We start from the raw sequence: 21,580 nt of genomic DNA, 5'->3' as shown, positions 1-21,580 counted from the left end.
GTCGCCCTCAGGCATAAACAAAAATCAGAAATGAGTACAAAGCAACACTTGAAATGATGGCAAAAGTGATTGACTTTGCAACAAAGTAAAAAAAAGTAGCGCCAAACGAAATGTTTGCATATATTTTATTTATTATTTCTGAATTTTTATTTTGTTTTATACTCTCTAACGCCTGCTTGGTAAAAAAAAGAATTGTAAAATGCTTGCGTGATTTTTGTCACGGCACTCTACTAGTTTGTTGTATTTCAAAGACGTATCTGAAGTATAGCCAATTTTCTGTCGCTTGCCCTCTTTCTCTGCATTAGATTGGGGTGTACACTTCATTCACTAATTAACTCCGCATGATAAAGTTCAACAAAAAAAGTGCAATAAAATTATTTCTGCATAAATGAGGCGCGTGACAAACACAACGTAGATGCCAAAAAGTTCCGACCAAAAAAAAACTTTCGCATGTCTTATGGTTTCATGTACTTAAGTGCATATTGAATGATAAAACTACACGAGTATGTGTATGTATGAAAACAGTTAATATGAAAAGTAGCTGAATGATTTGCAAACATTTTTTTTTTATCTTGTAGCAGGTATTAAATGTGCTTTCTATCAAATGGTTTCTCAAAAGCTTATCTTTAGAATTTGAAGCATTGTATGAATGGTCGTGAAGTTTGAAGTAATATATATAGCATACATTCCGATAAGAATTCCAGCACTTTGCAAACGAATGACTATCAATTGATTGCGAAAATTGTTAGCAGTGATAGTGACTTTGATGTGATAAATACGTTGAACATTCTCATACTTGAATGTTGCATTTTCTGCACAATCACCTGACTATTTTCCGGCTGGCCTTGGGCATCTAAATAAAGAAGAGGGCGCAATTCCACCTCGACCTTCATATGAGGGTTTCATAGATGGAGAAATGCAGCTGGAATGCGCACACCACGATACCTGACTATAGTTGGAACATTCACAACAGCTCTTTGACTTCAACCTCTACAAGGAAGTCTTATAAAAGAAAATTTTGTTCAACTTAAGGGGGTAAGATTGATTCAGTGAAACAGGCATGTTTTTATTAGGCATTTTTATTGGCGATAACAACATTGGAACAATATTTTCACGAATTGCAAGTTATTGAAAATCGAGCGACGGATAGTGAAACTCCGACGGCACCTCGAAAAAAAGAGGTTGAAATATGTTTAAAGTTATACCTAGAAGAACTTTTTTTTTAATTTTTCATAACATTTGAAAGCCATATTACCGATTGTTGGCTAATTGGATATAGTAAGATTAATACTATTCAGTTTCCAAATCTGGACAAAGGTTTCGAGTACTTCATTGACGACTACTGAATTTACTGGCGTCCTCTCTATTCTCAGATTGACTTCAATTTTCGAGATAACGGCTTTTGAAAATTTCCCTTGGGGCCGCTGAGAGCTCTTGTCCAAACAAGCTTACATCACAAATTTCGAGATCGAAAGCCATTTAAATCTTAATATACATTTTGTCAAAAAAGTACCAGAAATTGTTCAATAAAACGCAAAATAATTGTTTAAACATCAAAATTTATTTTGTTGCCTTCAAAATAGGCTCCATTCGAAGCTATATATGTATACACATATGCTAACGATTAGTCCAGTCATCAAAACACCTTTTAAATGCGTTTGAAGAGATCTTCTTCAGCTCCTTCAGCGAATTCTCCTTAATGGCCTCTATCGACTCAAAGCGGCGTCCGCGAAGTGGCAATTTAAGTTTTGGAAATGGAAAAAGTCACAGGTTGTTCGATGATATTTGTGGAATTTTTGGTAAAAAAAGTGCTCACAATATGAGCCTTGTGAGACGGCGTGTTATCATGGTGCAAAATCCATGAGTTTTCTTTCCACAAATTGGGCCGTTTCCGACGCACATTTTCTCTCAAACGTCGCATAACTTCCAAATAATAACCTTTAATTACCGTAGAACCATTTGGAACGAATTCCGAGTGCACAACACCATGACAATCAAAGAAAACGAGTAGTATGACTTTCACTTTTGACCGACTTTGACGTGGTTGTTTTGTTTTTTGGGTTTCGGCTCATGTGGATAGCGCCATTCAGCCACCTGTAGACTGGTTTGCATGTTAAACTCATATACCCACGTTCTATCACTTGTTATGATAAACGTGAGGTCCGAATTCGCTTGCTCAAGCATGTCTTTAGCCACCTTCTTCCGATGAATTTTTTGAAAGAAATTCAACTCCCTTGGAACGATTCGAGCAGATACACGTCTCATACCCAATTGATGGTGTAAAATGTTGCGAATTTATTCGTGAAACAGCACCATTTTCTTGACTTTGTCGACATTTTCATCCGTTGAAGAAATTGATGGGCGACCAGATCAGGGAAAATCTTCCACGACTTCTCGGCCCCCTGCAAAAGCCCCATACCACTCTTAGACTTGTGTTTTTGATAAAGCACACTCGCCATAAGCTTTCTGCAATATTTTCAACGGTTCGGTATACGAAATCCCGTTCAAAACACAAAATTTAATACAATTTTCTGTTCGATATTTTTATCCATAGTGAAAATCGCAGAGCACACCTGCGGTTGACTGATATAATTAAATGGCAAAGTCAAGCTAAATGACAGATCAATTGACGCTCAAACTCTGCGGCACTATAGAGGACAGTTGTACCAATATTCCAGCAAAAAAAAATTAGTCATATGTGTAACGCGCGCTTTTTAAATGAAAATATCTGGAATTATTTTTTTAACAGAATGTATTTATATATATCCATCCATTTGTGAGAAAACATCAAGCTGCACACCACAACCAGGAGGAGGAGCTCGACCAAACACCCTATAAAGGGTGTAAGCACCTATTATTTATAATTACAATTGTGTACGAGGTGTGTTCAAAAAGTATCGCGAATTTTGAATTATCGCAGGTTACGTCGAATTCGCAGGAAATTCGAATATAATTTCGATTTTTTTTTTGGCGATATGTGGGTACTCATGTATATCAGTCATGCCGACGAGTTCGGCCATTTTGAATGTTCAGTTAATTGTTTACAGCTCCTTTGCTTGCACGTGTTTCGGTTTGTTTATGAAGTGAAGAAAATGGTATTGGCCAATCGTTGAATCACCGTTAGAGAAGTTGCTGAGGACCATTCGACTTTTTTTCAATGATTTGGGCATAAGACGGTTCGCCGCAAAATTCGGACCAAAACTGCTCAATTTCGACCAAAAGCATCATCGTATGAATATTGCTAATGAGATGTTGGACACTGTCTGCGACGACTCAAATTTGCTCCAGAGGGTCATAACTGGTGACGAATAGTAGGTTTATGGTTATGACGTGGAAACCAAAGCTCAATCATCTCAATGGAAGCTGCCGCACGAACCAAGATCGAAAAAAGCGCACCAAGTTCTTTCGAATGTAAAAGTTTTGCCTTCCGTTTTCTTCGCAGGGGTAACTGCAGGGGCGTTGTGCATCATGAGTGTTTGCCACAGGGTAAAACGGTCAATAAGGATTATTACCTGCAATTTTTCTGAAGCTCAGAAAAATTCAATCAATTTGCGGGAAGCATTCCGCCAGAAACGCCCGGTTTTGTGGAAGAACAAAAATTGGCTCTTGCATCACGATAACGCTCCTGCTCACACATCGTTGCTTGTGCGCGACTTTTTGGCCAAAAACTACACACTAATTATGTCACAGCCACCGTATTCCCCAGATCTGGCCCCCTGTGACTTTTTCTTGCTCTCGAAACTGAAGAGGCCCATAAAAGGACGACGCCACGCTACGATTGACGAGATAAAGACGGCATCGAAGGAGGATCTGAACAAGACAAAAAAAATGATTTTTTGAAGTGCTTCGTAGATTGGAAAAAACGTTGGCGCAAGTACATAATATCTCATGGGGACTACTTTGAAGGGGGCAGATATTAATGAATAATTTTTGAAAAAACACAAAATTCGCGATACTTTTTGAAGACACCTCGTTTACGTGTTAATTGTTAGAATCAAATATTTATTAAAATTAATAATTATTAAAAATTTCTTTTGGAAGCCGAAAAACCGAATTTCGTCACAAAAATTAATTATGCGAAGAAGTTCAAATCAGAGTGGAAATACCTAACAACCTATCTGAGCTCTTTAGAAAATAAATAAAATAAAATTAACTTGAAACGTCTTGTGTTTTATTGTAAAACGACCAATGTGTCATAGTCTAAACTAGAGTAGATATAGAAATTTCCATCGCAGACATGAAATTGTATTAAAAAATTAGTCTAGTATCTTGTAATATAACACTATCAGCATAAATGCTGTTGTGCAGTGTAATCGCTTTAAAATTTGTCAACTCCAGAACATTATAAAAATTTTTTGCTCTATCATGAATGTACTTAACACTGCAATTTTCTTCACTTAAACACTAAAGTGCGTACTTCGAAATGTTTATGACAAGTTTGTTCCAAGTTTTCTATCCCTTAAGCACACACTGGCGAAATTACTAAGGAGAAAGTTTCTCATCGCTTTATATTATATGTAAGCCAATTTAACTTAATTTTGCTGTCCATGAGAGTCTAAAATATCAAATTGCAATTACTGCATTTATGTAGTTTGTATGAATATGTGGTGAAAATGGAAAAGTGAGTTACATTAGTTTCCCTCCAAATATATCATATAAGAAAATCATGTGAAGCAAGCAAGTGTACTATCTTTAGAATATATTGTATAAAGCTCGAATGAATCGTAAATACTTTCAGAAACTTTTACAACGCAGTCCTCTACATACGCAAGGTCATATACATATTTATATGTAAATAACATCAGCTGGCGTTCTTCTGATGAATTTGCAACTATGAAAACATAGTTGACATTCATTCTAGCAGCTGGTGAATAATGAAGTGCAATGGCATAGGAAGTGTCAATCGGAATCTTTTTTTTATGGTTTGTAATAATAAGTTTAAGTAGGCCGCTTTATATGTTCTTTAAGCTCTAATCAATAAATAAATGCTAAATTACCCATTTCATTTCTTTGGTAGGTTCGTTAATTTTAGAATACCCATCGAGTTTATGAAAGAAGAGTGCGCGTCTTCGAACCACTCAAGGTTGAACTTAATAGCTTGGCATCTGTTTGTGCAAGCATCTACCGACCTGACGCACGTAATTGCAATATTAGGCACAATTGATAGTGGCCGATAGTTTTTGGCACAGCTTCAATAAACTTTTGATAGTATAGACAAATGACAAATAAAGCAACAATTAACAGAAAAATTCTACACAAGCAGCCAATCATTTTTAGTTAAATATATGCCCCGTCAACAAAAAGAAACACTCACCAGTTTTTAATATAAATTTTGATGTCTAATTTTTTTACCATACTTTGATTTTAAGTAATTTTCAATAAGGGCATAGTGCAAAAGCCGTATGAATCAAAGTTCCGAACTTTGTATGAAGCTCAGAAAAATGCAATAAATTTTCATCAAAATTCATAAAACTGTAACCTCTCTTAACGGAGAGGGCATTTTTTTATGTGTACCAAATCTTATGTATCCAAAGGAGTTGCCCTCTTTTCAGTGCACACATCTCTTGGATGGACAAAAGCTGACGGGCCGTAAGTGCCCGCCTAAGGCTGGTTTCACTGTAGTTATAATTCACATTACTTATACGCCACGTAAAACTAAACTTTGAAAAACTTCGAAATACAGGAATAGTGAAGAAAAGTAATATCGAAATAAGAAAAACATTTATATATACACGTATGGTCATTGAAATAGGCACGCTGCCTTTATATATCGATTTTCCTTATGCCGCTCGGAAAAATTTAAAGCAATTATTGAAATTTCGCTTCTTTTACGAGTAGCACCAATACTTCGTTGTGAATTTAAAAGACCCGTTGTATTAAGTTGCGTTATTTGTTGCACAGATTCGGTAGTTTTCATAAAGGGTAATTTTGCGTGGCCACTAAAATAAGTACTTTGCGGATAACTCTTGCATTTTAATTAATTAAGTGAAAAGTATTGAATGTAGCGTAAGTAACGAATTAGATGGTTCCTTTAATAACTAATAGTTAATATGAATTTATTTCAAATATGACTCGTGCGCAACATTGCGCAGTTGAGGAGCGGAGGTTTGTTGTCAATCTTCCAAAACAAAAAAAATTTATTGCTGAGGCACTTGGATGGTCCAACAATTTTGTTTTAAATGCCTTTATATCCAAAACATTCATGGAACGACGGGGTGGCGAAAAGAAAACGACTTGCCTTGCTGTTAGTTTAATTGTAACTCTTGCCAAGAGGCATCCTTTTAAATCATCAAATGCCATTGCTGCTGAAGTTAATCACTTAGTATCAGCGAAAACTGTACGGCGTTTATTAGACAAAATGAACCTAGTAGACAGAACAGCTCATAAAGTTCGAAACAATTGTATAACGAGCTTTCGGGCGATGAAACAAAAATAAACCTATTTGGAATTGAGGCTGGGTGAAATGGCAGACGCCCTAATGGACAAGAGTTCTCACCGGCAATATAATGATTTGAGAATGATTTTTTTAGTAATACCTAGGACCTATTCACACCGTAGCCCCAAAAAAATGTATAAATTTATTTACAAGGATATACTTCGAGCAGTGATGCAACCATTGCTAAGGAGAATAATGGCCCAAAACACTTATCAATGTTAGTAAGTGAATGATTTTTACAAAATAATGTTAGTTAAAGTTATGGATTTGACAAATCAGTCACCCCGCCTAAACCCCTTTGAAAACCTTTGGGGAGATTTAAAGAAGGGAATCGGGAAGGAAACATTCGAAAATAAGAAGGATTTATGGCAAAAAATTAAAGTATTATGATTATTCCACTTCAGCAGAAACTTGTTGTAGGATTATCAATTCTATGCCAAATCGAATACAAAAAGTCATTGACAATCATCGTGGACACAGTAGATATTGATTCAACTTCGCTAATTTAAACAGCATTTTTAATAAAGTCACTAAATACATTTTGTATCGTATCTATTTCTATCTCGTAGCTCTTTTAATGACCAGATGAATAGTTCTTTCTTGTTCCTATTGTGACTAGTTTAAGTTTTAAAAGATCCTTGAGTAGTTATTTATATTTGTTAAATTAATCTATGAATTAAAAACCCCATTAATACCTATTATTACTTTAAGAAACTTGGATTTTCTCTATGAACGTTAGGTGTACCTATTTTAATCACCATATGTGGGTATATGCAAATATAGACAAGTAGAAAGTACCGGCTATAAATGTTATAATAAACCATAGATTTAGGAAAGCAACATAACATAAAAACTTGAATGAGAAAACTTAACGAAATAAAGTAATAAAGTGATGAAATGTCATCAAAAATTCCCGCTGACAAATGCCAATTCGGCTAGTCGATATAATTCATAACGCCTGGAAATAAAAGAGGTCAACACGAAACAAGGCCACTGATAAAAGCTCCGATACCGGCACCGTCGAACAGCAAACTGAAGCATATACACTCCTACATGCATAACATATTTATATATGTGTATGTATGTATATGTGTACCTAAATACACAAATGCAAAAATATGTACGAGTATATATAGGTGCATTAAGGTGATATATGCATACATATAAACATTTACAAGTATCTTCATATATACATACATACTGACACATTTACGTGCCTTTTGCTGCATTGCTTACAGCTAAATATTGCCATTGATTGGTGGACACGACAGCAAAAACAGCTGTTGCCGCATGCAGCTGGTGTTTTGCCATACTAAAATAAGTAAAACCAACAGGGAATGACTCTGACGAAGAGTGCGGCATAGAACAGTGCGACCAAAAAACAGCAAGCAACTTGGCAGCTATGTATACTCGTATGTCGATTAGACCCGGCCGCCTGGTATCTTATTCATCTACACACAGAGTTCATAAAATGCAGCCACAACAAAGTACCCTTTAAAACTTCCACTTGTCCTCGGTCTTGCTTATTCTCTCTTCCTCTCTATATCTCTTTCGCTCTACCTGTCTGTATTCGACTGTCCTTCTATCGGCTCACCAAAAGCATTTTCTTATTTTCCGGCTGCGAATATGCTCTCTCACTTTCTACTTCAATTACATTTTTTAATATATTTTCTCACTTTAATTCGCTCTCACATAACCATTTGTTGGCACCAACGTATGAGGCACACAAATTGCGGGCGGCAAGATTTTGCTTATACATGTATGTATATGTAAGTGTGGATTTATATTGGCTTGCAGACATATTGCACACCATCGTAAATATGTGCATACATATATGCATATATGTGTGAGTGAATCTCATTCTTCTCTCTCAATTTCGTGTTATCACTCTCTATGCTCTCCCATACATTTAATTGCATTCCAAGGCTCTTCCGGCCGCATGCGCTTCGGCAAATTTTAAATAAATACAATAACATTGGGAAATTTCGCGCTATTGCATATGTATTGTGCATATATCAAAAAAAGAAATCATGTGGCAAGGAAAAATAAATGTGACGAATACCCGACAACGTGCTACACCGCAACTCACTGTGTTCTTTTTGGATAAGATATACGCAAAAAATTATTTCAAAGCAAATAAGTAGAATTTTCGTAGGTACTAATAATATTAAATACTTGAGAAGTAGATATCCTCAATTGCGATTTTTTTTATTGAAAATAATTTTTAGCAACTCATGCAAATTAAGAACTGTAATCTGTTCTAAACTGGCGAGAATTAGTATATGAAAAAAACTGGCATTTTTTAAGACTCAAAACATTTAGAAAAAAATTCTGCAGCATAGCAACTTGATATTAGTTCACTAAACTACCCGTCAGGGAAACTCATTAGCATCGAACTGGTGTACTTGCAATGAATTTAGTAGAAAGTTTGTTCGCGTTCCTTATCTTTTTCATAAGTCTAGTGAATTTTATACGACGATGCTCAAGAAAGTATCAATAATACCCTAATACACCCATTTTTTGGCAAAACCGACAAACTCCAGCTATGAATAATAGACTAGATTAAGCTGCATTCACTGTCACAATAATCGATTATTTAAAGCATTGGCTTACCGTTCATAAGTACCTAGGCTCGCTTCTGCTTAAAATGTTTTTTCATGATATATAAATCGTTGTATTTAAATTTGTACTAAACTTTATAAATGAGTAAAAAAGGAAGAATTTTTTAAAGTATGTAAAATGTAGCTACATAGAAACATAAATACAAAATAAAAAAATATTCATTGTGCTTTGCATTTTTCTTACAAAAGGAAGCAATGTTGTGGTCAAATTGACAGAAGGTTCTGATGCGTTCTTTTAATCGTTCAAAGTATGAAATAATTATTAAGGAACCTAAAAAAATTCTCTTGACTAAAGAAAAAGCAACACCATGAAATTCGCTCTGATCTGATGTCCATTCGGCTGCCAATAATTTCTAGAAGGCCCTTAATATTCGTAAGGCTAATGCCCTTTACCATTCGATTTTCTAACTGGATTTTATGTATCCATTCGCTTACTTCTTTATCCAATTCAATTAAAGCAAAACGAATTTCAAAAAGAGTTTTAATAACTGGTACCCCGACAAACCAGCACCCTTGGTATTTGCTCTAACCACTTCTTGGAAACAGCCCTTCAAGGATTTTGGAGACCAAAGCATGGCAGAAGTTTTATACGACCCTCAAATATGATCAAGATGGTTAGCATGCTCCTTCGACACTATGAATTATTATTAAAGATGCTTGCATTTCGGGCCGTTGATCAATGCGTAGTGCATAAATGCACTAATAGGTTTACCAATACCTGCCAAGGAGCAACCGCTATTGGAAAAAACCTTTTCTATCATTTGGTGTTTCATGATCACAGTGAGTTTCATAGTACTAAACTCACACTATCTAATTGAATGAAAGTATCAGCTGATTTTGTATAGAGATTCAAGAGCAAAACTTTCCGCTACTTGAGTAAACAACAGCATGACACAGTAAACAACTGGCTTCTGCTAATCGTAATTGCGCTCTTATGTACTAAACTCTATAATAAAACTCAAAGTTTTACTCGTACCTCTGCTTGCTACAATTTTTTATTTCTTTTAAATGAAAGAAGATTTGAGCTTTTCATATTTCACGACCGAGATTGGAATTCCACATAAAACCACGCAATAACGATCACGCTAGTTTCGAAGCCAAAATTTGTTGTTTTATTGCTTGGTAACAATTATTTTCTAGTTTAAGTTTACTTATTTTTATTCCAAAATAAAACACTGTATCAAAATGTAGCTGAACAGATTCACACAAAAGTGTTGTGGCAAGCAGGCGAATATTAAGTGCATGGAATTTATATGCAAACGTATACACACAAACGTAAGCGAATAGCTGAGGATACATACACATTTTTAAGTCTGCTTTTTTTCACATGCAACCTAAGTCAATTGCAAAATTCTTTAACAGTGCGATTTTTGCAGCCAGTAAATAAATTCCGCCGTCATAAGCAGTTGCCGCCAATCAACCAAACTTAATGAGCTAACCACAAATATGCGTAACTACGTGTAATCTGAAGGCAATTCAAAAACATAATTATAGCATTCATTGAGTTATTGTAGACAATTTGTTTATTAAGAAAATGCGATTGGATTACGCAGAGTGAAGAGGAGGAAAATGCAAAAAGAAAAACACAAATATTGCAACTACAATATTTAGCATAAGCTAGATTGATTAAATTTTTTGTATACTTATTTCAAAAAATATAAATTTAACTCTTTTAACGTAAAATTATTTTTTTTCATTTTTACTTATTTTTTTACCATTTTTACTTATTGCATTTATTCGCCAACCCAGGTTTCTAAATCGAAAATTATTGTAATAGATTATGCATCTCTTCTCTTCAGCCAACTTCTCTTATTAACTTCGAAATTGTTTTCAACTTTTTATTGTTAAATGTTAGTACCTATCACCCACGCGCTGGGTCACAGTACTGCAAAAACATATGAATACCACCTGCTTGGTGTACGACGAACACAAGATACGCCGCGCCCTTATTTTGCACAAACCGAAGACATGAAATCAGGCGAAGAATGCCTGACTGCTAGAAGATTTGACAGCTTTTAGAGAAGCCACATGGTGCACAGGCAAAAAACAAAACACATTCATTCAAACACACACACACACTCTTTAGACGCGCCGGGCACATCTGAAGCACTAACATTCACATATAATATGATACATTCACGAGCTATTGAACTTATTTCTCATGTACATAATTTAATTTCTTTTCGGCCAACATATTGCATTTTTACACTTAATTTTCACTACAAATTTTCTCAAAAGTCCTTTTTCATATAGAAACTTATTTTTCAGAGTCCATTATTACTTAGGTAGTTCATTGTTTTTTCTTTTTTTTTATATGATTTCTAATTTTTTCTATAACTTTTCGCTTACCATTGGCAAGAATATTAGCTGTGTTTGGATCATGATACATGACTTGCTACAGTGCCCCAATGTCTTCACTTTCATGTCACTTTAACCACTGCGAGAGAATGAAAGCCGGAAAGTTGTGCTGTCCGTATTTATAACAAACACAAATGCATTGCTGAGTTGAGTTCAGTTAAGTTGAGTTGAGCTGCAAATCAAACCAAAGCAAATCCCAACAAGTTGAAATTAACGTTAAGGGGGCGCATTAATAGCGTCGGCGCAAACGAGCAGTTCAACGAGGTGTGCACGAATAGCGCACTGCTACACACAAAGCTTTTAGTTAGTTGTTGCTATACCACAATAAAATTGTAAGTCTCTCAGGCATTACTCTCTGTATTGTAAGTGAAAAATATTTTGCGAAGGTGCTGATACATCCGATGCATTTAATATTCCCTATATTTATGTAATTTCCTTGTAGCAAAAAGCCAAACTAGTCCAAAATAATTATGTTTCATGAATTAGTATTGATAAGGGGATACGCGAACTAGTTCGGCAGTGACTAGAATAATACCAGTTTCGAAATGGCCAATTCGAGTTGTATTCAAAGTAAATATCATTATAATAAATGAGAAGGCTACAGACTTTAAGGGGCTATTACAGTTAGAATTTTCAAAAAATCGATTTTTTTTATTATTTTTTTTTTCTTAATATACATATATGTATTTAAGAGTACACACATGAAATTTTATATCGTTCCGATGAATATTTTGGAAGTTGCACGCAAATTTGAAAAGGCGTTTCAGAGTGCAGCGCAGATGAGCAGCGCGTGAAAGCACCCGACATGGAAGAATGGCCGGCAGACAACATCAGCTCGCGCTATTAGAAGCTGCCGAAGCGGCGGAGGGTGTATTATACGGTCCTGGAATAGAGAACTCCATGTAAGTTAAGCTAAAAATTATGCTATTTAAAGTACTTTTCAAACTTTAAACACGTTTTTCTCAAAATGATGTTTTCAAAAGTCGGTGGCCAACATTACTCGAAAACGGCTAAATCGATTAGTCTCACAGTTTAAAACGAGCTTTTTAAATATATTTTTTAGTAATTAATCGAAGATTCTTTCTCACCGATAAATATTATTTTTATAAACAATTTAAGGCCAGAATTTTGGTCAAAAATTGATTTTTTTTAGACACCGCCATTTTGTCAGAAACATTTTTTTGGCCTATTCCTTCGATTAATTAATAGATTTAACAATACTTTGTTTGGTTTTTTAATATCAGAGGATCCAGTTCAGAGATATAGTGGTCACCGCAAAAAGTCTTTTTTGAGAGGCCCCTTAAGGATGCACGTGGTGATAACTTAATGAACACAGTCAAACTTATATAACTCGAATCAGCAGCATCCAATGACTTATGGACACTTTAAGCTGTAGATTTTTTTTTTTTTTTATTTTGATAATTACCAACTCTACATATGAACATATAATATATATGCATTTAAAATGAGATTAATTATACAAACCCATATGTAAAATTTAGAAAAAAAATTAAAATACAATGAATAGAAATTTATGACTGAAAACGTACTTTCCTTTACGAGTTTTCAGTAAAAATAGATTCTAATTTGTAGTGATCAAAGTCTTTAAGTGATCGTCAGTGGGGCAAATATAAATTCAAACTCCTAAAGCAATCTCTTATATCATCACCATTGCACCATCATCTTTACTTTTCGTTTCGCCCAAATACGCTAACTGCTGTATCCAAATGCATAAGCAGATTAGTTCTTAAGTGGTATAATTCCAATCCATAGGCTATAGTATAAGAAGAAAAGGGATGTAGAACTAAAAACGGTCAGTATTTTTGCATGGTATTTAAGACTTTATTTCGGGGACCTAAAGAATTGTAAAAAGCTTGATTTGGTAGCGCTTAAAGCACTCAGACTAAAAAGTCCATTGTATTTAAAGCTCTGGAAAGTAAAAGTGTAGGTAGATGTAGAAGGAAAGAAGAGAAGTGACAGAGAGAAGAGATAAAGTATAATAGAGACAGAGACAGAGATAGCTAGTCCTGTGAGAATTTTCCAGATTTTTGGCAAATCTAGAAATATCCTCCAGCTTGAGAGAACAAATATTACTAATTCTCATGGCATCGGAACGCAAATTCATAACCTTCCTCTAGCCAACACAAGACACTCACAGAGGAAATGCTCAGTGCTATTCAAGCGATCAAATGAGTTCTCAATGATTCCAATTGTAGTCATATCATCATCAACTGAACATCTTTTCTACCAAGAAAGTTTTGTGGTTAAAAGTTGACTTTTCGCCAAAAATAGAAGGGTTGGCTGAATAAAATGAAAGCGTTCAACTCGAATTAAGACCACAGCTGATTTGTATCTCGCTTGTTGAGTCAGACTGACCCAATACCAACAAATTATATATTTTTGAAATCTGGAAATTCTCTAAAATTGAACTGAAGGCTGTTTGGTTATTTAACCAAGCCTTTTATTTTTGCCAAAAAAGAAATCGCATTTTAACTGTTACAAGTATTATTCCACTAAATACAAAGTGCAAAGTTTGTATTGCTCTTTTTCAAAAAGATAGCAAAATAAAAATTCTTATGGAGGAGGAGGCACAACACAAATTTTTGTCTTCAACATAATTGACTTTCATTTCATTGACTTTCTTTTTTTTTTTTAATGTGATGACTGTTATTTTGGGTTCCTGCTTTATTTCGGTTAGTGAAGATGATACAATTTGGGTGATATATGCACTGTTTTATTTGATACCTTATTGCAATTTTGAAGGTAGTTCCATTTTAACTCCCTCACAGAAAACCTTATATCTATTGGAAAAACTGGGACTGCCACTAGCTTCTCTTGATTCGAATTTTTCACCAGCAAATCTTTCGCCATAGACTGTAACAGACGGTAATCACTCACGGTCCTGTCCGGACTATAAGGTGGGTTTATATGTATGTTTAAAAACGTCCCAGAACTTCTGGCGAGTCATTATGGATGTGTGTAACCTATTCCTGATGGAACACAGTTCCTCTCTTATTAGCCAAATCTAGCTTCAGATGGTCAAATTGTTGACACTACAAGTCCAAATCCAGAATTTTGCTCACCCCGATACGTCCACGATCGTTTTCCCTTGGGGTTATCATAATTGACTTACTTTTCAACAACAAAAGGAGGGTGTGGCCTTTTCTGTTTTCGCAGATGGTGATTCGGTCCATGAGTTTTTTTGTTGCGTTAACTCCTCTGGCACCCATACACCGACCTTCTTTTTGTATTAAGCCTTATACAAATATTATAAAATATTATATTAAATTGAAATATTTCATTTGTTCAATATTTAGCTGTTGGTCAACCGCAAAAATACTTTCATGAAGATCGATGTCTTCAATCTCTATTATTTTATCGACATTTGGACACATACTCGTAGAGAATTCGTCCTCCACAGCGTCATGCATCTTTGACATTACAACTACTGAAATCCATCGAAGAAACCAAAATTGCTCAGGGTTGGCTGTTACAGCATCAGTTCCATAAGCTCTATTCACATTTTCAGCCACCTTCAGTGGCTAACATTGAAAAAATATACCTACATACAAATCGAAATAGTTGCTGAGCAAACTTGTAGTAAGCTAGTCCTTGCACAACATGGTTGTTTTTGTTAAATTCTAATATATGTGAGATATAAATATATTATATAATAAAATATTAATTAATAGAGAATTATTGCAATTACTGCAATTTTATGAGTATTGCAAGTTGATCCACTGTTATCGCTGAAGGGACTTAGTTTTGTGTAAATTCAAAACTGTTCTGTTTATGAAAACCCCCCGAAAAATAAATACTAAATATTGCAAACGCATGACTAAACGACTATTTCAAGTCAATGATGTGACTCAAGTAAACTTACAGTGGTACATTATAGCAGATCAACTTATGTCATCGCTATGTTAGGATTTAACGTTGATTATCGTTGGAATAAAATAAGTAATAATTCTTCCAATTTCGTCGATGTTTCAACTCAAAACGAATAAATAGTAATTTAATTTCACTTAACAGCATGCGTTTTTGAAATAAGTTTGTACTCTAGATCATATGAAGATTGTCGAATAGCATTTCTTGCGGTAGAAGTGGAGAAGCTTAAAAACAAACTCGCTGAACATGAGGAGCTCGAAACTAGTGTGCAGCTCATTTTCACAAAAGGACAAGTGCGTAAACTTAGAGATGGCAACAAAAATGTTCACTGGACTTGGAACGATATTTCTTCCGCTATTGCTCTACACGCAGCCGGACCAGGGGCATATGTATGTGCACTTGTGCAAGAATGGATATCCATTACCCGGCGAATCGACTATTCGAAGATGGCTACTGAAGGTAAAGGTAGACGATGGAGTCTTAAACTTCTCGTTAAACATAATGCGGAGAGTGAAAGAAGCATCTGTTGAGGACATGCTGTGCATAATTTGTTACGACGCAATGAAAGTTGAAACTAAGTTCTCTTGGAAGCAGCCAGCCTTCTGTGCGTACGACAAATTACAAAGTGCATCTTGGACAACTTAATACAAAAAATTCACGATTTCGATTCATTACCGTAGGAAGGGGGTCAGATATTGGTGCAAGTAGCCAATCGTTATGGAAAGAGTTGAATGTGTCAAGTGGCATGCTAAAGTTCATCAATATTTATTAACGTGGTTTTCAAATATATCAACAGGCGGTAAAATTTTTGTGTTTGCGGACGTGCCACATTTTTTTAAGCTGATTTAAAATCACTTTTTTACACTGGATATTGTTATAAAGATAAATTTTTGATGTCGAAAACAACAGCACAGTTAACACTTCAGCTGGTCGTCAGGAGGTCAAGTTACCTTCACTTAAGTGGATGAGGTGTTCAGAGGAAACTTATCAAAGCCCAGAACCAGTTTTTAAGTACTACAAATCAATTAGAGCTTGTACTCCAAAATTTTAACGGTGCAAATGTTTGGCACTGCGACAGCTATTTGGAAAAGCTGATTGCGTGTTCAGAGGACGTAAATGACAGCGTCGGCCTCAAGAAACTTTTTTTTAAACCTTTAATTTAAACCAAATCATTGCGAAATAAAAAACATTTTAAAAACTCCCTTTAAATACCAGAGTACAGTTAGTTTGTCAAGTAGGTAGCAGCATACAAAAAATTGTGACTTGGGGATCAAAATCGCTAACTTACGTAGACAAAGCGTAATCAAGTTTGGTGTAACTATGTTAAAGGGTTATATACAGTTAGAAGGCCGAAAATAGCGAATTTTCCATGAATTTTTTTCTGAGAAAACTTTTAAATTTATTGATCTAAAAATGTGTACACATATTATGTTATCTTTAAACTATATTAGTAAAAATATTTATTTGGAAAGGAGCTACAACTGATCTCCGAGAGCTCCTCTCAAAAAAGACATTTTTCGGCGACCACTATATCTCTAAACTGGATCTTCTGAAATTAAAAAACCAAACAGATTTCGTTAAAGTAATGCTAAATCTAGTAGATAAGCGAAGGAATAAGCAAAATAAATTTTTTTGACGAAATGGCAGTTTCTTAAGAAAAAAATCGATTTTTGACCAACATTTCGGCCTTAAATTGTTTATAAAAAATATATATTTGTCAGTGAGAAAAAATCTTTAATTAATTACTAAATCATATATTTAAAAAGTTCATGCTAAAATTTGAGACTAATCGGTTCAACCGTTTTCGAGTAATATCGGTCACCGTCTTTGAAAACAACATTTATAGAAAAACGTGTTTAAAGTTTGAAAAGCACTTTACTTTTCTCTGAAACGCTTTTTCAAATTTGCGTGTAACTTCGAAAATATTCACCGGAACGATATTAAATTTTCTGTGCGTATTTTTAAATATATGTACATTAAGAAAAAAAAATAAAATCGTTTTTTTTTAATTCTAACTGTAAATGATGTCATTTTCCACATATAATTGTTAAGAGCCGCATTTAGAAAAAAAAATAGTGAAACCTGGAAAATCTAAATTTTTAAATGTTTTATTTTAAAACCACATCTAGATGCGTCTTTTGAAAGACCCTTTACATATGAATAAAGATTTTTGTTCGAAACTATTCCATCAAATAAGTTCGTATAAAAACGCTTAGTCGACTTGCTTACTTACTGTAACTCTGTTATAATTATTGTTGTTTTTAATTTTCTATTTCTCTTATTTTTGATATTGTAACGCTTCACGTCCTTATCGTATTCCAATAAATAAGCATTTCTTTAATAAAGCTAGTTTAGCGAAATTCACAGTACTTCTGTTTGCTCGCTCGTCGATCATCAGCACTTTAATGTACTCCGACATTTTTTCAGCTGCATGTGAATCACTCGCAGCAGCTCACTTATAAGCTTGTTTACATACAAACATGTGTATGTGGATATGTGCAAAGCTTTATATATTTCCCGTATTACAATCTCATTATCCAAATTTTTCTAATTTATATTTAAATTTCTTTTTTTTACTCATCAAATGTTTACTTTGCAATTACCGACCGCTGCGTATACGTAACGCAATTTGTTTTAAATGTCATAGTCCAAATTGAATCAGAGAGCTTGTATGTGTGTATGTATATTTAAATAAGTAAAGCTGTTAGTTTGTATTTAATTAGTGGATGCATTGTGAAAAAAGTTAATATTTTTTTGTTATTTACTTGCAAATTTCTGTCACGAGTATTTGATCGCGTCACTTTCCTGCATCTCTCCAAACATTTCCAATAAAAGCGACTGTATACGTTAAGACAGTCACGGACACCAGGCTTTGAGAATTTTTGATAGACTTATAATTGTTTAATGTGCTTTTTGGGATTTTTGCGGTTGTTGCAGTTTAACTTATTGGCTGGTACGATAATCCATTATACATCGTATAATCCATTACAAAGCCATTGGCTTGCTTTGCACTTCATTATACAATATTTTTATTTAATAATAATTTTATCATAAATTATGTAATGAATTGAGTAAGCAAATGAGTTCGGTTTATGCATTCACCTTAAAGCCTTCATTTACACTTTTGTCCAGTATGCAATATTTGCGGCATGAATACACTTCGGAGAAACAGCCAGAAGAAACGATCGGAATTGTGGAAAGCAATTTGTAGATTCTGCATGACGACAACGCTCGTTTGCATCGAACAAATTTGTTAATAATTTTTAGTAAAGTAGCTCTAAATACCGGAGACCAGCCACCGATCATTGCCAAATATGGCCCTGTGGGACATTCCTTTTCCAAACTGAAATTACCGGTCTAGGACATCTCTTGTGTGTCTATTGAAGTCAAATGCCAAATTTTCCGGAGAGTATTGAAAGCAATACCCAGCATAGAGAAATCGTCTCAAAATATAAAATAAAACATTGGCAAATATGTACCGGCTTTAGAGGAGAGCACTTTGAAGGAGAAATCTGTGTGTGAAGGTAACTGCTGTTAAGAGCTCTGTTATACCTTATAAATGTCTAGCATTTCCACCGCAATAGAGCTAAAATGAACTGTGAAACAGCTGGTTTTTTTTTAGATTTAAGCTTGGCTGATATGTGACTACCAGAGATGTTTGAATTTGTATATAAACCGTGGCGCTTACATGTTTCATGTTTTTGATTTTTTTTTTTTCAATAAGAGGTGCAAAATTAAGTCCAAGCAACTCATATCACAATGGGCATCCGGTCTGAGAGAGTAAGTTCAATTTCACTCGAGAACCATATAAAAATACATTTGGAGAGCATTACTTATGATTCATAAACAGTTAAAATATATATATTTAATTGGAATTAAAAAAATAAACTTTATCCTGAAACAACCTAATACTTGCTTAAACATGTTACATTTATAATTTATTCTATTAAGCGAGCCAAGGTCAGTTAACTCTCTTCTGAAGAACCCCTCTATTCATAATATATCCGCGCGCACTAAAGGTACAAGGGTATGAATGCCTTAAGGACAAAGTTTATTTCCCTTTCCTAACGAAAACATAGCCAAGAAGCTCGGCTCATCGAGTAATCTTTTATGACTGCTTATAATTTAATACCAACGTGACTGTCCTATAGTCTTAGTTACTACTACCTCTTCGCAATGTAATAAAATTATTGACGTGATAACGTCTTATAATTCGATTTAGCCGGCTGCACGCACGAAAAAATGTGTCATTACCTTGCTCATTTGTCGTTACCTTGCTCATTAGTGTTACCTTGCTCATTTGTCGTTACCTTGCTCATTAGTGTTACCTTGCTCATTTGTCGTTACCTTGCTCATTTGTCGTTACCTTGCTCATTGCCGTTACCTTGAATGAACTGCAAGCGAAAGCGCGGAACGAACAAAGCAAACGAACGGCAACGTTCGACATCTTGCTCTCTCCTACTTAAGTGAGCGTATATATGTATGTATATGCGCATATGTACATATATAAATTCACGTATTTGTATTTGCATATGCCTTATTATTGATTATTATTAATTTGATTTACTTGAAGAATTTAAAATAAAACAAAGTTTGTTAATAATACCTGTTGTTTTAATGTTATTATTATTAATTTTTTTATTATATATGAAGGAAAAAATGTATGGTAATATTTACCACATACCTTATAAGATATGTTGTATACTAATATATGTATATAAACATGCATATACATATACAATTTCGCGCAATTTTCAAAAAGAACAAATCTATATGTAAAGATGCATACAAATCATATGGACATCTCAAATATACGAATCTATTCCGTACGCAAGCAAATGTAAGCTAATGTGCTTGAACTGCAAGCGAGAGCGCGGAACGAACGACAAAGAGCACAATCGGCCCCCGCGTTCGGCAACGTTCGACATCTGGCTCTGTCCTACTTGAGTGAACATATATATGTATGTATATGCGCATATGTAGGTATATAAATTCACATACTTGTACTTGCATATGCCTTCTTCCTGTGTGCATGGTAATGAACCATTTCTCTGTTGAGAATAGGACGATGATAGAAAAAGTAGGAAATGAAAGGGAGTGTTTCGAGTGTAAAGTGTCTTGAAAAAGACAAATCATTGATGGTGCCTCTTAGTGTTGTTGACTTATTAACGTCTGATGCACAATCGAAATTGAAGATATCTTTCATGAATTTGATAAATGTTTCGTCATTTTTCACGTTTGTGTAAATGTAACTTGACCTATTCCATTGCAATTCCATTTACCTCCTCCTCTATATCAATACAAAATATCTATCAAACAAATAAAATTAAAATTTTGTTTTGAAAATTGCAACCATCCCATTAATATTTTCTTATGACGTTGTCACGTTAAACTATCGTCAGTAAACCGACTTTACAGACAACCTCTTTTTTTACTTTATTTATATATATCTACTTGAAGCTCTAAGAACAATAATCACTATAAGAATTACATTATACAGGGTCCGGCATTCGAAGTGTAACCAATTAAAAACGCCATAAATTTAGTTTGGAAAATTACTTTTATTCAATTCAAAGTAAAAAGCATGTGTGAATATAATACAAAACTAAGAATCAATTTACCTCAATTTATCAATTTCCTCGATATGACCACCTTTTGCCTTGACTATGGCCTTGAGTAGGTCCAGAAACGAATCTCAAGCTGCCCGAATGTGTCTTGCCGGTATTTTGGCCCTCTCGCGGACAATCTTTTTTCAGCGCCTCGAGACTGGTGAAAACCTTTAGTTCAGGCTTGACTTTGAGATCATTTCTCAGTATGCGTCGGATGCTACAGTCAGATATTTTCAGTTCATTATCGATTTTCTTGGCACTTCGTCGAGGATTTCGCTCAAGTCGCTTCTTCCCTTTTTGAACCGTTTCACGTGACATTGCAGTCTTTTGATAACTAACTCCATAACGTTTCACGATTCTACCAGTATCATTGTAACGAGTAATGGTGCGATAAACAACATTTTCATTTACTTAAAGGTGCTCGAGCTCACGAACACTCGCTGATTGTGATTTTCCAGCTAAATATAATGCAATCATACTATTACGTTTGAAATCCATTACTTATTTTCTTTTTTCGCGTTTACTCTCGGCAAATTACGTGCTTGTAAACAATAATCTGGACTGTCAATTATCCAACTAACAGACAGCTGATGCCCATGCATCAGCTGCACGAGCGGTCTGAAGTTGGTTACACTTCGAGTGCCGGACTCTGTATAAGATATCGTATA

At 34.7% G+C, this 21,580-nt stretch overlaps 1 protein-coding gene across 1 annotated transcript in view; it reads right to left on the bottom strand.

Annotated features, from left to right (window-relative positions):
* The window catches only part of LOC129236855 (b(0,+)-type amino acid transporter 1), a 103,366-nt gene extending 91,872 nt beyond the window's left edge, over positions 1–11,494 (bottom strand). Inside the window, exon 1 of the mRNA XM_054871124.1 lies at positions 11,407–11,494. Within this exon, the coding sequence (XP_054727099.1) occupies positions 11,407–11,446 (40 nt within the window). The 5' untranslated portion in view covers positions 11,447–11,494. The remainder of the gene's footprint in view (positions 1–11,406) is intronic.
* Between the last annotated feature and the right edge of the window lie 10,086 nt (positions 11,495–21,580).

The sequence above is a fragment of the Anastrepha obliqua genome, chromosome 2 (assembly GCF_027943255.1).
Source record: "Anastrepha obliqua isolate idAnaObli1 chromosome 2, idAnaObli1_1.0, whole genome shotgun sequence".
NCBI classification, from domain to species: domain Eukaryota; kingdom Metazoa; phylum Arthropoda; class Insecta; order Diptera; family Tephritidae; genus Anastrepha; species Anastrepha obliqua.
The sequence above is the reverse complement of the archived record's forward strand: the minus strand, read 5'-3'. Positions and strand labels throughout refer to the sequence as shown.